Below are 26,287 nucleotides of genomic sequence, written 5' to 3' on the forward strand. Positions count from 1 at the left end.
GTGTTTTCAGCAAACAATTATCCCAGTAATTAAACCACAAAGCCCTGAGCATTGATTAGATGCTAGAAATAAAACCTGATTATCTCTGAGACTCATTTTTATGCAAATACTTAGGAACATGAGCAGCCTGAGCACTGTCCAGTGTTGGTTGCAAAAGGAAAATGCACTTGGGCATATTTGCTAACAGCAGAGGTCTGATCTCACATTCCTCTCACATCAAGGACCGAATATTGATCCCCACTCTGATTTGATGCTCTCGTGATGAAACCCCAAATGGGGACTTAAGGTTCCTGCCGCCGGTTCGATAGCCTTGCAATTGACTTCTTGTATAACCACAGGCAAGTAAATTAATCTCTGTTATTCCATTTCCCAGCCTTACCATGGGGATATTAAGAGTAGAATATATAATATATAGCCTGTCTTTTACGGTTTCTCTTGTGAGTCGCTTGTGTCAGATCCTCTTCCTGCGTATTTTCATAGCCCCTACTGTAACATCTCCATCTGGAGGTGATGTTCTGGAAGATAATGCAGTTCAAATAATAAATCGAGGTAAAATGGTCTTATTCAGAAACAGATGCTCGTTAGGAAGCCATTATTTTAAGTATCAAAATATCTAGGGTGCTAAGGAAAACCAAATGTATTCTCCTTTCCCTGCCCTCGTTATCATCCACTCAGACTGTATTACCTACCCTTGGAGATGGAACATGCATGGCAAGTTTTAATGAACATTTGCAGACAGACACAACTTGTCATATAAATACAGGACCAAAGAGGGAAGAGCTCTGCTGCTCAGAAAGCTGACCTCTATCAATGCAATGGAAATCCACAATCACAGTGGGCAGGAGAAATCACAAACATTACACTGCTTTATTCCAAAACAGCAGTTACAGGCTTCCTATCACACCAGGACTTCTCAAGACTTAGATGAGATACTCCTAGAAACTCCTGAAACTCTGCCATCACCATAAACAGGAGTCAGACCCAGCCCTGATCAAAAGCCTCTGCAATACACAGCCAGTGAATGGGGCCTGGGGATCATCTCCCCAGCTCTGACAACCAGGACAAACCAGGAAACTTTGTGGCAACCAAAATAGGGGCTCTGGCCACCATTGTGAGAGGGATGAAAAGATGCTCTCCAGAAGGCATCAGGTACCAGGAGTCCTGCCAAATGCCCTGGGGAAGTTACTCTGTGTCTCTGAGCCTCAGCTCCCCAAACACAGATGAGGGTTAATGAGATTGGCCTTTGAGAAGCATCCCGCACAAGCCCTCTTCTGCAGAGGGAGCTGGACACTGTTATTTGTGTAGCTATCCCTGCAGCAGCACAAGGAGGATAATTAGTTAGCTCTTCTATTTCTAAAGAAGCCAGGACTTCGCAGCACTGGAAAATGATAACGTGTTGTTTGCCACAAATGCGGTAATTATATCTAAAACTCTTCATTAACATAGAAATGACAAATAACAAATTAAAACCAAGCATCTACAATTAGGCTAAAAAGCCAAGGCAATTTGTTATTCTTTGCAAGGAATCATTTTTTCACATCATTTACTGCGAATGAGGCCTCATTATGTAATGATATTTCGCTCTTCCACGACTTCTCAGCTTCCTCAGCTTTATTAATTGTGCTCACAACAGTTCTCTAATAGAAGCAAGAGGTGTTATCTTCATCTATTGACTGGGAATCCAAACCTGAATCATAGAATCACTTAGGTTGGAAGAGATCTTTGAGATCACCGAGTCCAACCACAGCCTGACCCTGCCTAGTCCACTTCTAGATCATGTCCCCAAGCACAACATCTACGTGCCTTTTAAATACCTTCAGGAACCGTGAGTCCACCACCACCCTGGGCAGCCTGTTCCAATGATGGCTGACTGCCCTTTCAGTACAGAAATTCTTCCTGATATCTGACCTAAATCTCCCCTGGGGCAATTTTCCCATTTCCTGTCCTATCACTTGTTACCTGAGAGAAGAGACTGACCCCCACCTCCCTACACCCACCTTACAGGTAGTTGTAAAGAGCAATAAGGTCTCCCCTCAGCCTCCTTTTCTTCAGACTAAAAAGCCTTCAGTTCCCAGTACATTCATATGATTTCTCATTCCAGGGTCAGGTTTTGCTTCTGAGCTGTCCCTGGTCCATCTGATAAGGGATAGCTCTCTGCTTTGGGCTCTGCCTGTAAGTTATAGTTGTTCTCATCTTCTCTGGAGAAAGATGACAATAAGGAAATTGAAAGCACAGATGGGATGTGTTTCCAGCCAAATGGAGGCAGGGAGACCCAAAGCCAGTGGAGAAAGCAGGGGCAAGACCTGCAAATACCTTCTGCACAGATCCCATTGTTCAGGCTGAGAAGGGGAATTTGCATGTCATCACAAAGAGGATCAGACCAGCACTGAGTTCTTCCGCCAACCTCACCCACGGTCCTATTTTAATGTCATAACAAAAATTATCTCCATGCCACTTCCCACTCAGTTCATAGCAAAGCTTCTTACTGAAAGTTACCCAGGAGGCAATAAGCCTTCAAAGCCAGTGGGTATTTCTCAGTAATGATGACTCAGAAACCTGATGGCAAACCAAAATGGTTTCACTGGGTCAGTCCTGGCTCAGGATGAAGTGAGTTTGACAGATGAAAACTCTCTGACAAGGCAGAACGTGAAGGTCTGATGCTGGGCTATCCAAAGGGAGGAGACATAAATGTTTGGTAGACAGAATGTGGAGAAGGCAGCTCCCTTTCCAGCTTGTGTAGAGGGAAATGGCTGGTCTCTGACACTGTAACACTGAAAAGTCTCTGAGGGGAAATGCTTTGAAGGAGAGGAGGAATTTTTGTTACTAGATAAATTGTGTACACACCGTGGTAGGACCTGGCTTTTTTCATTCACCATGAAGCCAAATTCAACCCCCCTGACAAGCAGTCCTGGTTCCATGGGGCTGATGGTGTGAAACTGTACTGGGGGAACTCACCACTGCACAGCAAACTGGTACGGTGCTTGGTCATCACCTGGACCCTGCAGCTCCTCACTGCCGCTCAGATTTTACCTTCCCCCTAACAAAGGTGCCCTGGCTTGAGAGGCTAAGCTGCAAACCAAGCACCAGCCCTAGTCCCACATCCCTCTGGCCTTGTATCTTCAACTTAGGTCCTCGTATGTTAAGGTTAGTTCCTGTGGAGTGGTTATTCCAGAGGCTGTAGGGAAGCAAAGCCTCCCTTTCCTCTGCAGCACAGCCATGGGCTTCGCAGACAATTTACTATCCCCAAAATCTTGGTGCAGCTTGCTGCCACCCACTGAACTCTGTAAAACCATCATCACCTCCCAGACATCTCTGCACAGTGCTGCAAACAAAAGGGTTAACTCATCCCCAGATTGCCTGCTAGCTGAATTTCCCATTAACTTCCCAGTGCTGTTCCTGCTTGGCTGAGCAGGCTAGATGAAGGTCTGTGGGGCTTCAGTGCCAGCAGGGATTGCTGCTGCCCCCAGGCACCCGCACCCAGCGCTGTGGCATTCTCCACCCCAACCCTTCTGCTCAGAAATGAATGGCTCTTGTGCTTCTCCAAGCAGATTATGATGACCTGTAATAATTTACTTACACTGGAAGGGCATTTCCCTGACTGAAGCTGGTCAGAGACCACTCTCTGATCAGGGCACTGATACGATGTGGCTCTAAGGGACGTTCTGGAATATGAATATCTCTGAATGAATCCCTGATTTTGCTGCCATCATCCGTTCAGATAACGAAGAAATGATGTGACATGCCAGAGCCTTCACGAAATTATCTGGAAAAGGCTTCAGAGCTCAAACTGCTTTCAAAGTAGCAGCAGCTGTTTATCACGTACTGCTCAGCTTCCAAAGCCCCTGAGATGGGCTGGGAAGTTTTCTGTTGACAAGTGTTGTGTCCTCTAGAAAGACAAACAGCAGAGACAGACACACAGACACTGACAAGCCCCATGGAAGGACTAAAGAGACTCATTTTTCCAGTGACCTGATTGCACTGTGGCTTTACAGGAGAGGAGATAGACTGAAGAACTGTGTTCACACGTACATAGGCAACCTGATTTCTTCCTGAGGGCCGCCTTCCCACCAAGACTTGACCCAGTACATACCAGCAGATCAATGCTACAGGCTCTCTTCTCCTCCATGGCCCCGTGCACCAGGCAGGAGTCATTCACCCTGCACTGACCTGCTGCTTCATGCCCACCAGGTCTGACACACAACAGGGTGAAAGCTCAAAGGGAGCCTCCCTCACGGCCCATCCCAGCTACAGGGAAGCCACTTCTCCTGAGACCTCCAAGTTCTTCTCAGGTTATGGGATGTCTCGGGCTACATGCTCCATCACGCAGAGATTCACTTCTACACCAGGCCAAGGGGGAGAGCTTGGTCTGAACTCCCCATGGGTGACTCCTATCTCCAGTCTGGAAGGGTTGCAGGACACAGCATCACCCACAAGGTAAGAAGACACAACAAAGGTCATAAAAGACAAGAAGCAGCAGCAGCAGGTGGCACAATGCAACATTTAGAGATTTTTGCCAAGGTTTTATATCTCCTGGTGTGCAGATAAATCTCCACGTTCCATGCTAGAACTAATCAACCTGGGGAAAGACACTGGCATTTCATCAGAGCTCAAGCAGGGGGCTGGTCTCTTATCTTCCAATAGGTCTTGCAAAATCCTGCAAGCCAGTCAGTGTGCAAGCTTTAATCTCAGAGGCGATGCTAATAGCCTTTCCTGAGAAGGAAATTGTTATCCAGTAGCTGATACACAACACACACAAAGCCAAGGAAACACTGGGAGCCAGAAGTTTCTTTTGCCTGTTTTGACAGCATCATGCAGAGTCCATTGGTCAGGAGAGCTCTGGGTCTGAATAAGCTGCATTTTTTGGGTATTTTTTTTCCTAGTTTACAACTGTGAATACCCTGCACAGTGAATTCCCCTGGGGAAAGGCTGCCTTTTCCACAGCACAAACAAAACCACCCCCCCAAAAAATCCACAACTCTTTGTAGATGCAGAAAACAGCAAAACTTCCAAAATTAGTCCTAAACTTCAAAGATAAATTAGTGGCCTCATCCTATAATGTTGTAAATTGGTTGACAGGCTTAGGCAATTACTGATCAAGCTTGGGCAAGATCAACTGTTGACTGAAACCAGTTCATCACAACATCCTGATTTATAAATCTGTCTCTGGACTGAGAAATGCTACTTGTCCCCATTTACTTGAACTCAAAGGGATACAGGAGCTTAAGTTGCATTTTCAGAGCCCATTTCTGAGATATAATAAACAGGTCTGCTAAAGCCAAAGGAGCAACAAACCACGTGTTTCCATATGAGCTGCTGGCCCCATAACCCAGGCGGCTTTGGGAATCCACAGGCAATTTATGCACACAAGAAAATTGCCATTCTGGTAGCTGTGAGCAGTGACCACCCTGTGAAACAGAGCACAGCAAACCCATTTGATGCCTTGCTGGAAATGCCATTACTTTCTCTGCTATTGCACCAGCTTTTCTGCATTGAAGGCTTGAGATAAGATCCCTCCCGTGCTGCAAGTGGGAAATTAACTCAGCAACTGCAGGGCAGGCTGGCAGCAAAAGAAAACACACAGGGTCCTCAGCAAGAGAGGGGGAGGAGATAAACTTGCAGTGATGTCTGTACTCAGCTGCACGTCTTTGGTCCCTGAGTTATCTCACCAACAAGGTCACACCTCTGATTTCAGTATAGAAATGTTTTGGGGGGGAGCCTGGGGAACCTGAAAGATGCTGTGCAGATAAGCACCTTGGGATGTACCTTTACTTACTGACTCATATCTCCCTGCTGGGGTACAAACCCAGGCAGTTTCTGGGGTTTCTGTCCCTGGCACACAGTTAAGGGCTGTGGGGGGAAGACAATGGAGGAATGGTTGTTCTGGATCACTCTCCAGTTCTTCTTTGCAGAAGAACTTTTTCATGGTGAGGGTGACAGAACACTGGTCAATTCCTGTGGGCTGAAATCACAGAATCACAGGGGTTGGAAGCGACCTCCAGAGATCATCAGGTCCAACCCCCTGCCCAAGCAGGGTCCCTAGGACAGGTCACACAGGTCGGTGTCCAGATGGATCTTGAATCTCTCCATAGGAGGAGACTCCACACCCCCTGGGCAGCCTGTCCCAGGGCTCCCTCACCCTCACCATATTGGTGGGGAACTTTCTGTGCCCCAGCTTGAGGCTGTTGCCCCTTAGTGATGAACTGAGCCAAGTCTCACATCATGTGCTACCAACCTGCCTCCTCCTGCCTGTCCCACGTGATGCTCCCCAGGTCTGGTTTCAGGAGACAGCGACTCACTGTGCTCAACACCCCCCCTGATTTCAGCTGCCTCAGTCAAGGTCTGTGTAGTCTCTCCTTGCACAGAATCCCATCTATCCTCTGGGTATTCTTTTTATTTTATCCTTTTGGTTATTCTTTCACTATTCTTCTTCTTCCACACACCTTTTCCAGCTCCACTGTACCCTTTTCCAGATGGGCTGAGGGGCAGAATGGCACTGAGTATTCAGGGTCAAAACAATTACCATTATCTTTTCTCTCTGTCCCCCTGCATCCCACCAGACCACTGCTGGTAATGTATCATCCTCCCTTTCCTCTCAGAAGGATTTGGAGCAGAGGATTTGCTTTAATTTCTGCTCTTTACCAAGAGACTCCCCAGATGACCATCCGAATTCACTCTCTTATGGTGAAGGGACTAACAATAAAAATAACTCAGCCTAAATTTCCCCCTGGAACTTGACTGTTCCAAGGATTTTCTCCAGGATCTCTTTCAGAAACATTATCTATGGTTTCCTACTCACCTGGGCATAACTAAATCCGATTTCCTTCAGCAGGGATATTTACTCTGAACATTAACATCCACCCACCCCATGCATAGAGTACTGTGGAGAAAAGCTCTGCATCACTACCTGGGGCCTGGAACGGGGTGGGTCCAGTACTCATCACCTGGGAGCTCTAGTAGTAAAGTCTACACTGTTCTGCACTGCTTAAAGGTTGTTCTTAAAGTTTTTAAGCAGTGCAGAACAGAGGGAAGCAACTGAACTGGCAGGTCACAAGGAGGGACTCCAGCACCCTCAGCAGTACTCTGGTCAGCTGCAGACCTCTCCTGAAGGGTGAGGACAAGGGCACTCTCCTGCCCACTCACACTATGTAATACATCCAGCATCACTTTGGGCAAGAACACACAGCTGTTCCAGCACTGCCCTTTGGGCTGTCTGAGGGAGCAGGAGAAACTGAGGTTATCCTGGGAGAAACTGAGGCAGGGAGATGAGAACAGCTTGATCATGTCAAGGCAGGGATGGCCCTCAGTCCTACTACTGTACTGACAACAGCATTGTGGGGTGGTGCAAACAGCAGATCAGGTTCCTCTGGAGCACTCACACCCTAACTGAAAGTCCTTCTTCTTATGCTCAAGGAGAACAAGGGGGCAGAAATACTGAATCCAAAGAAGTCTTCCCTGGCTTGTCTCTCAGCTGTTGGTACCTTCAGGACATGCAGAAGCAGGTACCATGCTTCAGCTGATGCTCTGTAACTTGACAGAAACCCAAGGCACAAGACTACATGGGTCTCCCAAGACCATCAGGAACATGTTTGCTGACTAGAACAAAGGCACCAAAGGGTACAGAAACCTGCAGCTTCATTTGTCTGGCAAATAAACCCACCTCCAGCCTAGACATCACACACCAGGACACACTGACAGGCAGTAGATGACTACTGGAAGACTCTTATCTTTGACTGCTAAACCCCAAAACATCTTCTAAATCAACAGCAGATTATTTGCCCTTAATAAAATCTAGCCTCCATAAACAGCACTCACAGGAACACATTCTGGCTATGGGAGAGCACATATTACCTCAAAATGTTGCTTCATTGAGGCTGTTGACTTGGTCTAATTCTCTACTCAAGCCTCTATCCAGAAGTCTCTACAACCAAAAACTAGAAAGAGGCTGTATTTAATCAATTATTACAGATACAGAAATTAACAAAACCCAAGAGGATGTATTTTCCAGGAAGGATATTTATACTGAATCCTACCCTATAATTTTCCAGAACTTCCTTATGGACAGTTGCAAGGAAAGCCAGAACTGATCAGGGCAAAGCAACCACCCCCCCTAAAGCTTACTCACAGGAAGAAACAGCTTCTGTCTGGACTGGAAGGGCAGATATCAAGATCTCTTCTCAATTCTAAACAAAAGCTTGTGCTCAAGTCTGGGTTTTGGGACAGCTGTGCTGAAGGGAAACAAAATCAGGGTGACTCAAGGGGGACAATCCCATGCCAGGTCAACGGGGTAGTGGGGGGAGCCCATCGAGGGTCCTGTTAAATCTGCCACTGGTGTTAGACCTGAGCCCAAGTGTGCAAAGATAAACACCAGCTCAACTTGCACACGCAGCAGAACTGCAGAAGGACCACCAGGACGCCACACATGCCAGAGCTGGGCTCCTGACAGGGAGCTCAAGGCAGCGTTCAGCTCCCCTCAGCACGCGCACCCGTAAGCTGATACCAGGGATGCGGCAGCTCGTCCGCCTCACAGGACCAGCAACGTGACACTGCTAAACAAAACAGAGCTGCAGAAGGGATGGCCAGGGGGTCAGAGCCTTGCATTGTGACTGCATCGAGCCCCTTGAGGAAAACAAGCACCAGCCTGAGCCTTCACCACTGCAAAACCAGGCCCTGCCAGTACCTGAGTGAGAAGCTCAGCCTGAGCGGTCAGAGGGGAGCAGGGGGGAGCAACCTAGAAAAGGAACAACACTGGAGAAACTCTTGGCCTCACTTTGCATTAATAAAGCCTCGAGTGCAGATGGCATTGCTGGTCTGTTAGGATAAATGATAGGTTATTGGCCCTGAAACACTTCACCACATCCCAGGCTTGCGTGAGGCGGAGGTTCGAGTCATTCGAAAACAAGGCCGGGGGGAGAGAAAGCAAAAGCCTCTTGTAACCCTCCCTGTATCGACCCCTCTCTCTGGTTAATGCTGATACTCAGCATTGCTGCAAAACAACAATTGCTGGAGGTTTGAGGTAATTCTTTGATTGTCAGTCAAAATCTAAGCAATTTACTTCTTCCCAATGCATGTTCCTGACCTGCTCTCAGGCCAGGCAGGATTTATATGTGCATCTACAAAGATGATTAAAGGGCTGGAGCATCTCCCCTGTAAGGAAAGGCTGAGTGAGCTGGGGCTGTTCAGCCTGGAGAAAAGAAGACTGAGAGGGGATCTGATCAATCTTTATCAATAGCTGAAGTGTGGGACACAGGGGGACATGGGCAGCCTCTTCTCAGTGTCTGTGGGGACAGGACAAGGGGCGATGGGCTCAAGTTGGAGCACAGGGAGTTCCACACCAATATGGGGAAGAACTTTTTCACGGTGAGAGTGAGGGAGCCCTGGGACAGGCTGCCCAGGGGGTGTGGAGTCTCCTTCTCTGGAGTGATTCCAGACCTGTCTGGAAGCCGCCCTGTGCAACCTGTCCTAGGGACCCTGGTTTGGCAGGGGGGTTGGACTCAATGATCTCTGGAGGTCCCTTCCAACCCCTACAATTCTGTGAATCTGTGAACTTGGATCTCCTTTGATCCTCAAGTGGTCTTAATTTGAGCAAAAGCCAGAGGGGGTATAGGTTTAGCATCAGTCATTTGTGGTTTGTACTGACCAAGCAGAGAGAAAGCATATCTACGTTCTCCTTAGAAAGGAGTATTTTAAAACTTCCTTCTCAGTAAATTACCCTTTCTCTCCCTGTTACCTGTCAGAATGAGCTCTTTTCCTCTATTTTTCTCTTACCAGCTACGCAATGTTTTAACCCAAAAGCTCAGACTATGACGCAAAGCCCCTGAAGGAAAGAAGCAATTCAAGGCCAATGAGACTTCCCATTCCCTCTCTCCAATTGTTTTCAGTTTTTTTCAGAGGGCTGAGATGCCATGAAGACAGACAGCTCTTTTGCACTGTAGCATACATCACTACTAGAAAATAAATGTGCTTTCTCCAACGTTAAGGACAAGCTTCTTTTTACACAGCAAAGGCCACCCAGGGTAGTAAATACAGGCAAAATTAATAACTCTCACCCAGGGAAAGCTACTGCCCTGCCTGTGGTCTTCAATCAAGGTAAGTGATTACTTAAACCCAAAGGGAGAGAGGCCTGAAAACAATCTCCTGTCTAAACAGAGCCAAGTTTCCTGACACATATAAACTGAAGAAGAGGTGAAGTGCAGTGAGGTGCAACACGTGTGCGCGCTGAAGCCACAGGCACGAGTGGAGAAAGAGGATTGCTGCAGATCAGAGAGGAGGCACTGCTGTTTGTACTGGAGTAGGGCTGACAGACAAACGGACAGACAGAGCCAAGGCAGCTGCCAGGCCACAAAGATGCCTGCAGAAACCCCGCTGGTGCTTGGTTAGCAGATGCAGCCCAGCCTGCCCAGCACGGAGCTCTGTGCAGCTGAAGGGACTCGATCCCTTAATCCAGGAAAAAAACCCAAGACAAATTACTTGGAGGGGCAAATACCAAGCCCTGCTCCAAGGGGGACACATCCTAACTCTAAAGGCAAGTGGATGGATAGAGCCAGCCAGCCTGAGGAGGTTAAAACCACTTAGCTCTGTGCTTGAGTTTTCCAGTGTTGCTCACGGCGGCGCAAGAGAGCAATGTGAGGAGCAAGCATGAAGTCTGACAGGAGTCCTCCTCTGCTGGGAAAGCCCAGGAGCTCAGTGCTGCTGCTACCTTTTGTGCTCCTGAGCATGCTGAGAAGGGTGAAGTGGCTCAGCCCATGGTCTGCCAGGCAAGTTGTAGGCAACTGGTGGCCCAGACTTCAGTTAGCTTCAGCAGAGCTTCCCTAACACTCTTCACACACAAATGTTGCCCAAGGCTCCCCTGCCCCAAGCTGGGGTCCTTTTTTGCTGCAGAAGCTGCTGCCCCCTCCTTGCAGGTTTTTCAAGAGAGTTTTGCACAGCAGGATTGTGAGGATGGAGGGCATGAAGGAGTGACAGCAGCACTCAGGCTCAGGTTCATCCCACCATCCATTAGAAACATCCCCTGCTCAGCCAGACCTCAGCTAGGACCTCTCATACCAATCATGTCAGCCACTGGGATGAATTTCCCACCTCTCCTCCCACAAGCCAACAGATGATTTCTCTGTAGCTTTGCACCACCTCCTTCTGAACTGAAGGTTAAAAAAAGAGAGGAGAAATGCTGCGGACGGATAGGACCTCTTCATTCCCATCAGCAACAACCAGTAACCCCAGTTTAACATCTTCTTTGATGAGATCCCATCTTCTTCACTGTGGCAGGGAGAGAGAAGGCAGAACCAAACGCCCCTAAATCCTCCCCCAGCACTAGGAGAGAGCACTTAAGGGCTGCGAACAAAGGGCTGAGCCGCTCTTCCTCTGACATGGGTTTTATAGACACATAAACCTTGTGGAGGGGATACTATGTCAGAGTAATCTATCTGGGGATGTTACAAAGCTGCTGTTTCTTGATATGCTCCACCAAAAATGTCAGGCTGAAATATCAGCCCAAGTTTCCTGCCAAAGGTTTCCATGTAGAAATGCCCCTGCTGTCTTCCCCTTCCTTATGACAAACTGCAAGAACACGCAGTTTTTATCACAAGCAATGGCTTTACTTCACCTGTTTCTGATAGCTGCTTGCTTTCAGAGCTGGGTACCACCAAAACACCCTCAGATCTTCTGTTTGACTCATCACTGTTCTCTTTTCTTAGGTCTTGCTTTAAGGACAAGAGTTGAGGTGCTTCCAAGAGGAAGGATGTGACTTGTGCCCATGGTTCATCCATGCTCCAGGGTTGGAAACTGGTTCACAGCAGAACAGACACACAGTCAGCTTCTCCCATCTGAAATGCACGAGCCTCATTCATGAGGGGATGATAGTCTTGTGCTGGAAAAAGGGAAGACCAGGGTGGTAGGTCAGGACCATGGGGCTCAGGCTTGACTAAGTTTTGCATCTTGTAGAAGGTCCCATCATCCAAGGTCTCAGCAGGAGGCAGAGAGATGCTTCTGACCGTGCAGTGTGTGCCAGACTGGTCTGCAAGGCTCCCCATCTCAGCTGGCTTCGGAGCATAAGTAGGAGCAAGTCAGGTCAAAGAAAGAAGCAATATTAAAGAGGGGAAAGAGACACAATCCCCAAAACACCCTGGGATAGAATTTGACAAGAAGAAAAAGCCACCTCTGATGTGAATTGTTCCCTCCTTGGAGCTGCTCTGTCATTACAACAACGGAGAGGTTCGCTGTTGTTTACAGGCATGTGGATGCACAATTTCCTCTGACAAGGCAAACCTGATTAAATATGAGCCTGCTCCAGGATTAGGACACAATCACGACCCATCTCTTAAACCAGTTAAAAAAGAAGTCACTGCAACCAGAGTACACATCCCTCACGAGGAACTGAAACTTGATTTAGACACGGATTGATGCTGGGAGCTTTATTACTGCTTGTGAGAAGGAAGGGGAGCTGGCAAGGAACATATGGAACTGTATAAATTATTTGGAGCACCCAGAAAGACAGGAAAAATAATCATCTCTATTTCTGAGACTGCTCATTTCAGTCTGCAGCCGTCTGGAACACAGACCTCGCGTGGCCAACGCTCTGCAGAACAAACCTCCCATAAATACGTACGGGGCAAAGCTGCAGGATTGCTGCAGGCAGCTCCACTTGGAACATGTGGGGGGAGAAAAATGGGCTTGCTCTGCTCCTGGCTCCTGCCAGCCTCTCTCACCTGGAATTTCGATGGAGTCAATCCCTTCTGTTGGGATGGTGATTTTTTGGGGTGTGTTCCTTTGCACTTTTCCAGGGAGAAATGCAGGTGCTCACACCCTGCTCCCAGCAAGAGGAATGCAATGCCCAAGCACTCGTTTAGTTCACCTCATTCAAATCCCCACTCTGCTCCCCTCTGGCTCCCCCATGAAAACAGTGGGGTCACTTGGCCTCTCTGTGTTTTTCCTACCCCCTGTAAACATGGGTACCCTTTCCAGGGTAAATAAGATGACAAATGCATTAAAGATGAAAAGTCACTGTGATGTTCCAACAACCTGAACTCTAAGAGTACTTAAAATAGAGCCATTTGGGGCAGCAATTAAAGAACATACTACTGAGTCTCGGTTTCTGTCTTCCTAATGCTGGTTATTTTTGCCTATAAAAGCATTAATCTCAGCTTCCTGTAAAGATGACATTTCAAATATTCATCATCTTCCACCACTCTGCCTCTGCTCCTCTGCCTTGCCATCATTAACCAGTGGCATGCATTACATGGTTTATGCAGTGCAATTTGTGACCACAGATCTGCAATACAGCCAGAGCAATTTGCTCTGTAAGTAACTACTCAGAGCTGCAAAGATTTTTTTTTATCCATTAAAAAAAAAAAAATCACATTTCAAAAGCATGTTTATTATACAAATGCCTTATAATTACCTAAGTGAAGGAGTTATATGACCTTCCATTATTGTAAGACCTACGATCCTACATACAAAAATACATGAAAAGCAGGTATGGTATATATCTGGGAAACTACATGTTGAGATATATACTATCCTGCTTCATAGCTTCTAAGATGCCAGTTTATTTTCACCTTTTTAATCTTTAATTCCCATCTACAGGGATGGTCCAAATTCCATTGTGTACAATACCTCCACAGGTAGATGGAAACCTATAATGAGCCAGGCAATCCAGGTGACTTCTTACAAGCTACAGCAGAGTCACATATCCCTGTAACACGGTATTGTCATTGTCATGAACAGCTGGATATAAACAACACGCCAGTGGACAGCTAAAGAAATGCAGAGCTGGACAAAAGGGAGGTTAGGGTAAACAAAAGAACAAAAAAATAGCATCTAACATACAGAAAAGCCACCTCATGCAGTAAATTCAGACATAATATGGAACTGTGGATCAATGAAGAAACAGCCAGGTGCAAAAGCATTCTGGCCAACAGAGGAAAAGGACTTCAAGTAGATCCAAAAGTGAGAAAGAAGAAAACATCAACATGAACATCATATTCCTCCTGGCAAAGGACTCCAGATGTTGATGACCCAACCCTAATAAACTCACTGCACATCCCTGAATGAAGCCCCCAACCTTAGGACCCACGGGAGCCAGGGAAGGACAGGCAAACTCTAGGATAAAGCACAGGGACTAAGAGGTAAAGCACGGGAACTAAGCAGCATGTGGGTAACAATCCCACACTGCATGATTATTTCTTTTCTTTTAATAATTAGATCTGTACTAATACTGATTAGATTGTGAGGATTTCAACATATTAGCAATACATTCTTAGTTTTATAAATACAAGAGGTGTGCCTCTTTGCCCCTAAAAGATTTTTATCCTAACAGTGGCGTTTCCTCCGTTCAGTTTTATGGTTCACACCAGTTTCTCCCCTGCTTACAGCTGTTGTGTTAGTGGTGGCCCAGTACAAGCAGCTGGTGGTTTCAGCCAACGTCTTAAAGAACCAAAGTGCACCATCACAACCTCTGCTCTGACACCTTAAGCCCTATCTTCAAACCCTCACAACCCCATATGCCACAAGATGAAAATGTCTTTATCACTCTGAGTAACTCCATGCACATAAAAACCCTACTCCATGCTCCAAAGCAGCAAAACTAAAGGCTTAGTAAATTGCCCTGGTCCTCCAGCTGCTACATTACTACGGGTAGCAGTTTTTCATCTGAGGATGTAGAAGATAGGCAAGCAGTATGGAGCTAGCAAATAGCTTGGTGGCTTGAGGAGATTTTCATGCTCTACCACACAGTTCACACACCAGTTCAAGTTAAGTTGCTACATCTAGGCTTGTGGATTGTAAAATAGGGATCCTCACTGGGAGAATAAATACTCTGAAGTGGGAGAAGAGCACAGGCACAGTAGCCACCACCACCACAGAAGTAGAGGGCCTTGATCTCAGTGGAGGTGCACAATGAAGACCACCCACTTTAACATTCATGAGGAGTAACTAATGGACCCAGAAAACGTTCACCAGGTTTGAATCCATCTGCAGCTCTCCCTGTTATGTGTAAACACTTAATCACAAAAGAAGTAGCGGCTAAAAACTATTTATGTTTATTCATTCCCTGAAAGCCCAAGTTTCCTGCCCCTCTGGTGCTGTCCAAACAGTTCAGTGGTTGGACACACACAACCTGCCACACCCAATCTCCACACAAATCAAGAAACAAGTAGACAATGAGCAAAGTCATCTCACACACAACGCAGAGAGGTGCCAGAGCACCACCACGTCCTTCACTGGCAACCCCTGAAAACCAAGCACATGAACAAGACACCAAAAGAGACCCCAAAGACCTCCCTTCTCCAGAGCTGCAGGCCATCAGAACCACTTCTGGAGGATCAAATTCTGTTTTATAAAGGCAGAGATGACATCACCTTCTGCTTTACTTTCTGTCTAAATATTGCTGGTTAGAGAGTCGGCTGATGGACTGTAAATCTGACAGCCTCATTACTGGCACATATAAATTGCTTCTGCTCAGCTGGAGTTAATGTAGGACCATTTGACTTCCCAGAATCCACATTTTTAATAATTCTTTCTCCAGCACTTTCTCCTTGACCACTACAAAAAATCCTAACTGTCTCTTGCTCTCCCAGGCTGTTTGTGGATCAAGTTACTCGTTTCTCTAGGGATCTGCAGTGTGTCAGCCATCAGACCAAGCAAGCACAGTAATAACTGACCTGAGAATAGCTATTCCAGTACTTCTGGGCTCTTCTGTACTATAGATTTTAGCATTAAATGTCAAAAATCTGAAGGCCAGAAGGGATTTTTTCTCTTACCCAGACCCTGGTTCTGCTGCTCCCACTCGATGGTGTCAGGAACCTGGTAGGACACCCCAGCCAGCTGGGCCACAGGGTTTTCCAGGCCAGCTATGGGCTCCTGGGAGGTCTCGCCTGGAAGCGTGAAGCCTGGAAGCTCCGTGTCGCCCTCCATGCTTTCATCCATCGAGTCCATGTCTTTGTCCTCCTCTTCTTCCTCTTCCTCTTCTTCTTCCTCCTCCTCCTCTTCATCCTCCTCTTCCTCACCCTCTGGTTGGGGAAACACAAAAGCAACATCAGGAAAGACTCCCCAAGAGAGAAGGTTCACACATCTCTATAGGTGAGCACAGACTGACACCACTCCTCCAAAGGCAGACCAGCTGAAGGAAGTCATGCCTGTTTTCTCACAGCAAAGATGCCCAAAGGGGTTAATTTTGAAGCTTCTAAGTAACAATGAGACCTTGTCTTTAGACTGTTAATTACATTAGAGGGAAATATTGTTATTTTGCTTCCTGATACCAGAGCACAAACAAGCACGTTCATGTGTACAAATACCTGAGCGTATCTAACTAGAGACTTACTCTCTGCTCAACTCTCTGCTCTCAGCTCAAGTGAGAGCTATTTCCCTGATTTCCAGCCTTGAAGGCAGCAGTAATGTGGGTTTATTTTTAACATTTACTAGGCTTTCCACTACTCTGGAAAGGATACTGCTTTCCAGCCCAATTAGACTGATATGGCCCCTCATCCAGAAAAAGCATCTGGCTTTGATGTGTGCTGGGCAGATCAGCTCTAGGGTGTGGGGGAAGAGTGGTGATGGTAGAGATCCTCAGCAGGTTTATACCTGCACTCCTGTCACAGCAGATTTACACAGACAAAGGTATGACCAAGGAAGACTTAACTCAGTGTTGGAAAGGGGGCAGCACGGCCAGTACTTCACCTGAGAGCAGGTAAATGTGACACCAAGGAAATCCCTGTGGATTCTCCACTAGCACAGATACTCATCCCAAAGCTGACTGTTCTGTTAACATACGGAGGGATAAGGGCCTTGGCCATAGTGCTAGAATCTAAAACAGCAACACAAGAACAACCACACCAGATCGTTAAAGGAGGGTGCAGAGAGGTGGGTGATGGTCTCTCCAGCCAGGGGACAGGAGATGGGACAAGGGGCAAGGGGCTCAAGCTGCCCCAGGGCAGGGTCAGCTCAGCTGGGAGGGAAAAGTTCTTCCCTGAAAGAGTTGTCAGGGCCTGGCACAGGCTGCCCAGGGAGGGGGCTGAGTCCCCAGCCCTGGGTGTGTTTAACAGAGGGGAGATGAGGTGCTCAGGGATCTGGTTTAGCACAGGACAGGGATGGTTGGACTCGATCTTAAAGGTCTTTTTCAACCTTGTGATTCTGTGATTAAACCCTTTCAGCCCACATCCTATTTCTGACCACAACTAGCCACAGATGCTGAAGACAGACAAGCAGGACACACACACAGAGCCAGTCTTCCCACAGTCTCTCTTCCCAGCTCTTCATTAGTAACGACTCAAGGACTTCCCGAGCTGGAATTGGCAGCTGAGCTGTGTAACAGCTACTAACAGCACTACCCACCATGGAAAGATGGTACCTGGAACAATGAGATGTTCTGAATTTTCTGATGGTTAGCTTGTGACCTTTCCAAAACAGAAAACTAAAGCATAATATCTATGCACTTTGTCTCATTCACATGAAGCTCTACACAGCCCTATTGAAAAACTCCTCCTGCTGTACTCAGACTAGGAGAGCCCAGCACCCTGCAACGGAGCAGCTGGGAGTCTAAGAGCACGTTAAAAACTAACAATCTGGCAAAATCAGCCCTTGTTATCTAGATATCCCTTTATTTCTGTTGGAGTTGTACCTCATACAGGTTACAGACACTGCAATAAGATGGAGCAGCTGAAGTAAGACACCTGAGGGGCTGCACACTTCATATGTGCTGTAAGTAAAGTAGATGATGATGTTCCATTCTTCTGCTTTCTGATGTTCTGCAATGACACTCCAGGACAGATATTCCAGAACACACAAACTGGGGAAGATGGGGGAAGGTATTTAGTTGGTGGTTATTGAACCTAAATTCACTGGGGGGAGCCAGCCTCACAGAATTGTAGGGGTTGGAAGGGACCTCCCGAGATCATTGAATCCAACCCCCCTGCCAAAGCAGAGTCCCTAGGACAGGGCACACAGGTTGGTGTCCAGACAGGTCTTGAATATTTCCAGAGAAGGAGACTCCACAGCCCCTGGGCAGCCTGTCCCAGGCTCCCTCACCCTCACCAGGTGCAGAACTTCCTGTGCTCCAACTTGAGGCCCCTTGTCCTGTCCCCACAGACACTGAGAAGAAGCTGCCCATTTCCCCCTGTGTCCCACACTGCAGGTATTTATAAACATTGATCAGATCCCCTCTCAGTCTTCTTTTCTCAAGGCTGAACAGTCCCTGCTCACTCAGCCTTTCCTCACAGGGGAGATGCTCCAGCCCTTTAATCATCTTTGTCGCCCTTCTCTGGACTCTCTCCAGGAGATCCCTGTCTTTTTTATACCAGGGAGCCCAGAACTGGACACAATGCTCCAGCTGGGGCCTCCATCCTTTGGCCTCTACTTCACAGACTGGGATACATGGAGAAATCAGCACACGTTATAAACCCACAGCATTCACTGTGCTGCTACCCGGCCCCTCCTTTCCTTCAAAGATGTGCTTTAAAACACCACATGGGGTTTTTTCCAGCTCACCAGACAAGACAATCCCACTTGCCACCTTTCAATTCCATCCCTGCATCTCATAGAAATGTGCTGCTGGGTGAATTTAGCTGCATCATCCTGCTACAGCATGGCTTTCAGTACCTGGAAAGGAACGACCGCTCCTGCAAACGATTACACCACGCAGAGCATTTAATGGGGCTTACAGGGATGTAGTTACCCCCTTAAACTCCTATTACATTTCATAGGCAGCTTCTGTCTTATAATGTGCCCATCATTTCAGACCCACAGAAGAGTTTTCTCGATCAACCTGCATGTTTTTCATACAGAATACACAGCTTCTGTAAACCTGAGAATGGCACCTGGTGGGGGCTTGCAGGAAACCTGGAAAGACACATTCCTGTAGCTCTTTTGCCTCTGCTGAGAGCAGCACAGCTATAAACATCTCCAAACTTTAATGGCCAAGGCACTAAACGGGTAGCTCAGCACAGAGGAGGAACATGAACAGAGGTTTTCCCTAGATGGACTGAGTGAAAAAGCAGCCAAGAAAAAAACACAGGATTGGATATTTATCCCAGGAAAAAAAAAAATAGTATGGGACAAGGTTTTTAGAAGCTTCTTGTGATTTTAGCAAGCTGAATCAGAGATACCTGCCAGGATCCAGTTTGGAAACAGCAGAGAGCCATCCCTGTGCCTCTGAAGTTGAGCAGGCAGCCAAGCTGAACACCCAAATTGAAAGTGCCAAGACTACTTAACACCTCTGATCATCACCAAGCAACATCAATCACCACGCAGGCACATCGTATAGAGACGTGAATAATGCAGCCCTTGCAGCACAGCAGCTGGGAGGGAGGAAAAGCTCTTGCCTTGCTTCCTTCTCCTCTCCAGTTCGTTCCTACTTCTGGAAACAGGTTTTTTTACCCCCCCCATCCCAAAACGCCAGCAGCTGGCCCTGCTGCAAGGTGCAGCGCAGAGCACCACTTGGTGGTCACAAGGAGGAAGCTACACTTATTAAAAATAAACCATCACAAGCTTTGGAAGCCTTGGGATTTCAGGAGAGGAGGCACCACAGCAGCCCCACAGCCGTGAGCAGGGTGGGCACGACCGCTCAGTGGGCTCCTCAGATGGAAAATGAAGCATCACCCAGACAAACCTCAAGCTGGAGGTTTGTGTCTGGTGCAGGAGCCGGTTACAAAAGGAGCACTCTGGGGCCTTGAGAGGCAGCTTTGAAAGAAAAGCAGCAAGAGACAGGGAGTAGTGAGGGCTGAAGGTGCAAAGCCTGGCACATTGAGAAGGTGTTTGGATTTTCATGTGTCTGCAGCCCCTGGGGAACTACTTTGTGTATCCTGCTTTATAAACTCATCAGTTTTGGTTCAAAAGCAGTGAGATAAACCTGCAGTGAAACATTAGCACCTCATGGTGAAGGCACTAGTCTCCAATCAAAATAATTATTAAGTCTTCTTGGCCACAGGTGTGAATCTGGAGTGTTGTGTCCAGTTCTGGGCTCCCTCATACAAAAAAGACTTGGATCTCCTGGAGAGAGTCCAGGAGTGCTATGGAGATGATTAAAGGGCTGGAGCATCTCCCCTGTGAGGAAAGGCTGAGTGAGCTGGGACTGTTCAGCCTGGAGAAAAGAAGCCTGAGAGGGGATCTGATCAATGTTTACAAATATCTTCAGTATGGGACATAAGCCAGGCTCTTCTCAGTGTCTGTGGGGACAGGACAAGGGGTGATGGGCTCAAGTTGGAGCACAGGGAGTTCCCCACCAAACTGGGGAAGAACTTTTCCCCAGTGAGGGTGAGGGAGCCCTGGGACAGGCTGCCCAGGGGGTGTGGAGTCTCCTTCTCTGGAGAGATTCCAGCCCCGTCTGGATGCCTGTCTGTGCAATCTGAGCTGGGGAGCTGCTTTGGCAGGGGGGTTGGACCCCATGAGCTCTAGAGGTCCCTTCCAACCCCTACAATTCTGTGAGTCTGTACATCCATCCAAATCAGGTATTCTAGAGCTCAGTGGCAGGAGCACTTCTAAACATCTGAGGAGCCAAACGCAGCCCTTGCTTGCCAGAGCAGGGAGGTACACAGCACCTCTGCAGTTGCTGCTGTGAGCCATCCTTGTTCTATAGCTCTCCATACCTTACATACCAGCCTATCCTGCTACCCTGGCTGCACACACCAAATCCTAGCTCATGCTTATGTGCTGTGTGGACCTACCCAGGGGGGATGGTATCCTGTCTCCTCTCCTGGAGAGACCAGGAGACTTCAGCACTGAAACACTTGTAATTCAAGCAGATGTTTGTATTTTCTGCTGCAGTTAGGGTAATGCCAGAGTAGTGTAGGGCAGAGTTAAAGAGTGAGGAAATCCAAAATCTGCCTCTCTTTGGCAGGCTAAATAAGTGCTGTGTTTGCTAAAATAGGCTCTGCTTTGCTTCCACTGGAACAGGAAAGGGAAAAAAACAACCCAAGCCACTTAACACCTCCCTGCTGTGACAAGGGTACAACCTGAGAAAGATGCAAGCAGCAGGAATCCCCAGGAAAATGAGATTCCCAGTTCACACATCAGAGATTTGAGCTCTGAAGGACTTGACAACCTTGGAAGAGGCATTCAAATGGTCAGGTTTACTGAAGCTAGAGGAGAGCACCAAGTAAACAAACCTGAGACAAAATTCTTAAAATATATATCTTAGTGGAGATTTGGAGATTCTCACTTTCTTTATAGCCAGCAGAAACTGCCATGGCTGGTTTTTAGCAGGGGCTTCACACCGATCCATTAGTGACACTGGTGATACCCACAGGATGGGCTTTGCTGCTTCACAGTGGCAAAAGCTTCCTCTGCTTACTTCAAAACCAAAAAGGTTTTTCACTTCAAAACTGAATGGATGTAGGATGACTTTTGTGGCTCAGTGGATGAAAGTGAGACCAGCACACATCTCCACTGTGGGGCATGTCCCTGACCCAGCAGGAACCTACAACCTGCAGTGTCTAAAGCAGACAGATCACAGAATGCACTAGGGTGAAAGGGACCTTTACAGGCCACCTAGTCCAACGCCCCTGCAGTGAGCAGGGACATCTTCACTAGATCAGGTCACTCAGAGCCCCATCAAGCCTGACCTTGAGTGTCTCCAGGGATGGGGCCTCCACCACCTCTCTGGGAAACCTGTGCCAGGGATCCACCAGCCTCATATTGAAGAATATTTTCTTAATCTAGCCTAAATCTCCCCTTCTCTAGTTTAAAACCATCCCCCCTTGTCCTATGGCTACATGCTAGAGAACAGGCAGCATCCCATAGGTAAAAGCCTCAGCAATGGCAGCGAGGACCTTCCAAGTCAACGGCAAAGAGGGACTTTGTTCCCTCAGATCATCCTGTGCTGCAGGGAAGGGGAGTGCATGGCTATCTCCTCCTCCTAGCAACAGCCCCTTCCCCACAGAAGGGTTCAGTCAAGCTTTATGCCTCTCTACAGGCTTCACACAGCTGCAGAAACCCACATTCCTCCCAGGCAGGAGGCAATTGGGATTCCTCCCAGCACTGCTATGAGCTCATGGCAGTGGCTGTATGCCCACACTGTGGGCAAGCAGCACCAGCAAGGCACCCAGTGCAAACACTGGCCTTAGGAACAGGCTACAAACAGGCTGCAACAGCAAGGAGAGAAGGGTTTCTTGGTATAATGGCTTAGTAATGAGCTGGAGCTGAACCCACTGTTGTCATATCCTTCCTGAAGGTAGAGTTACATCAGGGTCTCTCTTTTTAGTTGCAGAAACCACCACCACAGAGGGGTGTTTCTACCTTCAGATAGTCTCCATCAAATGTTTGCAAACACTTTTACTCCTCAGAAGATTCAAGAAACCATCATTTGTCAGGTTTAGTGCAGGAGAGAAATCTCTTGCTGTGCCCTGAGCAGCAAGGCTCTCATTAGGAGGTGATGGATTCACTCAGAGCCACAAACTGAATTCAAACCAGGGAGAGGGAAAAAAAAAAAAAAAAGAGAGAGAAAAAAGGCAAACAAACTAAAAAGGAGGTTGCAAGAGAAAGGCTGGTGCTCTAATTTTCTTTGTCCTTTCCCTTCCCAGCTTTCCTCACTTCAAACTCAGAGGACAGTGATGTCTAGACAGTAGCACAGAGCATTATTCTGCTTTATGATAGTCTGAGCTGTGGCTTTTTATGGTACCCAGTGCTGTAGGGTCACCAGGAGCCCCTGGTGAGTGCCAAAGAAGCTGTGATTAACCAGCAGGCAGAGCTAATTGATTTCCAGTGGTAAGCCCACTCTTTGCATGACTTCAGGGAGGTGAAGCATGCCAAGACCCCTCCTGTCCAACCCCTGAGCCAGGGCTCCTGTGAGCTGAGAGATGGCTACAGATCTAGAACCTACCTGCAACATGGGAAGGGAGGGGATTGCAATGGCATGTGATGGCACCCACCCACACCATGACAAGGGAAGCCTGGGGGGGGGGGGTCACACACCACTGAGCAAAATGCTACTTTCCAAGAAGTTTTGGCTGGGCAAAACATGGCAGAGAACACAGGGTCTGCTTTGATGTCTGGAACAGCCCCAAAGACACCCAACTAGCCACCTGAGAGACATCATCTAGGAGGGGGAACATACCCCCAGCCACAGAGCCAAGCTGATTGGGCTGTGGAAAGCCTTCATCCTCTGCTTGCCAAGCACTGCAGAAGCTGCATCCCAGCAGAGGGCTCTGACATCTCCCAGACCAGGCAAGGAGAGAGCGGGATTCTGATCCCCCTTTTAAAAGGGGAAAAAACCCCAAACCCCAAACACTGCAGAACACACAGTATGGACAGTACCAAGTTCACTCCCTAGTTTGCCACAGAACAGCTCTCCTACCCTGAGGTCCATATGTGGCTGTTGAATTAACCAGTGTAAAAACCAAGGCAAGAAAGAGGTGACATTTCAAGTGATGGCATTCAAATCACTCCAGACCCAATGACTGTGACCTGTAAGCAGATGGGGCAGAACAAGACAGATCAAGGCAGATACAGAGTTGACTTCTCTCAACAAAACACTTCCATGTGGAAAAGGGGCTGTGGGCATGGGAAGTTTCTCCAGTCACACAAATGTTGTATCATTAACTCCTGGAGATGTTAATTCCACTTTCTCTTACAAGTTGTTTGTTGGTGCCTCCTCAGGAGCACCCAGTCCAACCACATTCCCCCCAAAGACACAACCAACAGCCCAAGATTTAACATTGATGCTTCTTTTTCTAGACAAACCCAGCACGGATGCATCACAGATCATGGAGATTAGGGGATGGATCTTACCATGGGCAGCAGTCTCCAGGGTACCCAGGTTTCAGCTCAAGTCCTATCAGGTCCCAAAAAGGATGACTAAGTCCACTCAGCTCACTTCTAGTCAGAGCTCATGCTTCCTAAGTCCTTGACCACCTTCCCACAGACTTCACTGTTGGGGCAGGGGTTCTCCCCAGGGTGTTTTCCTGGAGAGGTTCAGAATGACACTGCTGGCTTCCAGCCTGAAGTGTTGCTCAGGAAGAAATACACCATGAGATTTCCAATCTGTTTCAAGACAGCTTGTTACTGGGGGAGGAAAAACAGGGAGGGGGAAGCCTATGACTTCCCACAAGATGAGATAAAAAGCCAAGGTCAGATCAGTGAGGGGGACAGCATCCCACCTGTCCTGGGCAGGAAGCAGGAACAGAGCTAAATCAGTTTGCAGGGTGGTTTGCCCTGGTCCCACTGCCCAAAGCAGCCCCAATAGAAACACTATCCCTGCTGTGAACCCAAGACACCAGCAGCTCAGGACAAGAGCATTCCTTGCAGAGCCTTCAGAAGAAGCTGCCACGTACCTACTTACCTGAATCCACCTCCCTAGAGCTGCAAGAGTGATCTGCTTCATCCCCAGATTAAAAACAGAGACCCATTAAAAGCTTTTATCCATGCAGCCCTATAACCTTTCAATAGCAACCACACAGGGCTTCTGCTGGCTTTGGATAAGCCTGAAGATCAGCATGGGAAAGTCAACTCTAAGCTTTAGACAAATGGGAAGTTAGATGAAGTTGAAGATTCAAGCACAGCCTGGACAGAACAGCAACCAGAGCAGGTCAGGCTAAGAAACATCAGACCTGCTAGAGGCAGAATAGGGCATCACAAAACCCAAAGTGACTTGGAGAAGTTCCTTTTTCCTCCCAAAATCTGAGTGGAAGACAGCTGTGTAGCTCACCTCCCCCCAAAGGGCAGCTGGACAGGCACATACCACTTCCCAGACACCCAGGGAAGATGATACAACAGTATTTAAACCATTCCTAGAGACTGGTGGAGGTGTTGCTGTTAGAGACCATAAAGCACAGCAGGTATGTTACCTGAGATAAAGCCTGAGTGCACATCACTGGGAAGAGGCACAGAATGGTTGGGCTTGGAAGGGACCTCTGGAGATCTAATCCAACCCTCCTGCCAAAGCAGGATCACCTTGAGCAGGCTGCACAGGACAGCATCCAGACAGGGTTTGGATGTCTTGAGAAAGACTCCACAGCCTCTCAGGGCAGCCTGTCCCAGGGCTCTGCCACCCTCAGAGTAAAGAAGTTCCTCCTCATGGTTAGGTAGAGCTTCCTACACTCAAGTTTATGCCCATTGCCTCTTATCCTGTCCCCTACTGAAAGAGAGATTGACACCACACTCCCAACCCCACCCCTCAAGTATTTACAAGCATTTGTAAGACCCCCCCTCACTCTTCTCTTGGCTAAAGACTCCTAAGTCCCTCAGCCTCTCTTGGTAAGAGAGATGTTCTAGTCCCCTTATCATCTCTGTAGCCCTTTTTCATACCCTCTCCAGGAGCTCCCTGTCCTTCTTGACCCAGGGACACAATATTCCAGATGAGGCCTCACCAGGGCAGAGTAGAGGGGCAGTTGAACCTCCCTTGATCTGCTGGCCATGTGTTCCTTGATACCCCCAGGATGCCACGCCTGGCCAAGAGGCCACACTGCTGGCTCGTGGTTTGGTTCTTGCCCACCAGAACTCCCAGGTCTCTTTCCACAGAGCTGCTTCCCAGCAGGTCAGCCCCTCAGCTGGACTGGTACAAGTGGCTAGTCCACCACTTGAGACGTTGTGAGCTGCCAGCACAGAGCAGCCAGAGCACATTCTGCCCCCCTTTGCAGGGAAACACAGGCAGGGCTGGGCTCAGCACGCTGGCTGCACACAGCAGGAGTTTCTCACTCTTCTCAGAAAGCCTTTAATTAGCCTAACACCATCTTAGCTGCTCCCCCACAAGCTCCCAACTCATTAAGGGCTTCATCACCATCCATATCCCTCCTTCCTCAATTCTCAGATGGATTTCATGGAACAAAACAAGTCACCACCAGATTCCACAGAGATGTTGGCTTTGCTTACACACTTTCAGGGATAGAAAGGGGGAAAAGCTTGGTTTTGATTAATGTTCTGTCACACTTTTTCTTTACAGCTTTTTGCTACAAAGGAGGAGAACAGGGGATCTACTGTGAAGAGCACAGAGGTCAACCTGCACCAGAGGAACAACAGTTCCCATTTTGGTGGCAGCAATAAACTGGAAGCAAGACAAGAGGATGTACCAATAACTATTAATAACTAAATCATTTTTGCACATGCTTTGTTTCAAATCTTCTGCTCCTTGCCAATTTAGCTGATATCTAAAGAGCTGGTAAGGAATTACAGTGTCAGGCTAGTTAACCATGCTGGGCTAAGTGCCCATCTTATTGACACCCCTGCAACCTCACTTCAATTTGCAATGGGTTGCAGAGATTTAATGAGGCAGGTCTTAATCCATGCAGTCAGGGTCCAAATAAGAACCCCAGTAAAAATTCTTCACATCCAGAAGAGAAGGCTCCATGTGCTGGGACACAGCTTAGAAAAG

General features: G+C 47.8%; 1 protein-coding gene across 1 annotated transcript in view; it reads right to left on the reverse strand.

Moving 5' to 3' along the window:
- Positions 1-26,287, reverse strand: part of ARMH4 (armadillo like helical domain containing 4) — a gene marked incomplete at both ends in the record, with an annotated part of 49,975 nt that overhangs the window by 14,422 nt on the left and 9,266 nt on the right. The window contains one exon of the mRNA XM_084270383.1: positions 15,753-16,001. Within this exon, the coding sequence (XP_084126509.1) occupies positions 15,753-16,001 (249 nt within the window). The remainder of the gene's footprint in view (positions 1-15,752; positions 16,002-26,287) is intronic.

Source organism: Gallinula chloropus, assembly GCF_964237585.1.
Source record: "Gallinula chloropus genome assembly, chromosome: 14".
Classification (NCBI taxonomy): Eukaryota; Metazoa; Chordata; class Aves; order Gruiformes; family Rallidae; genus Gallinula; species Gallinula chloropus.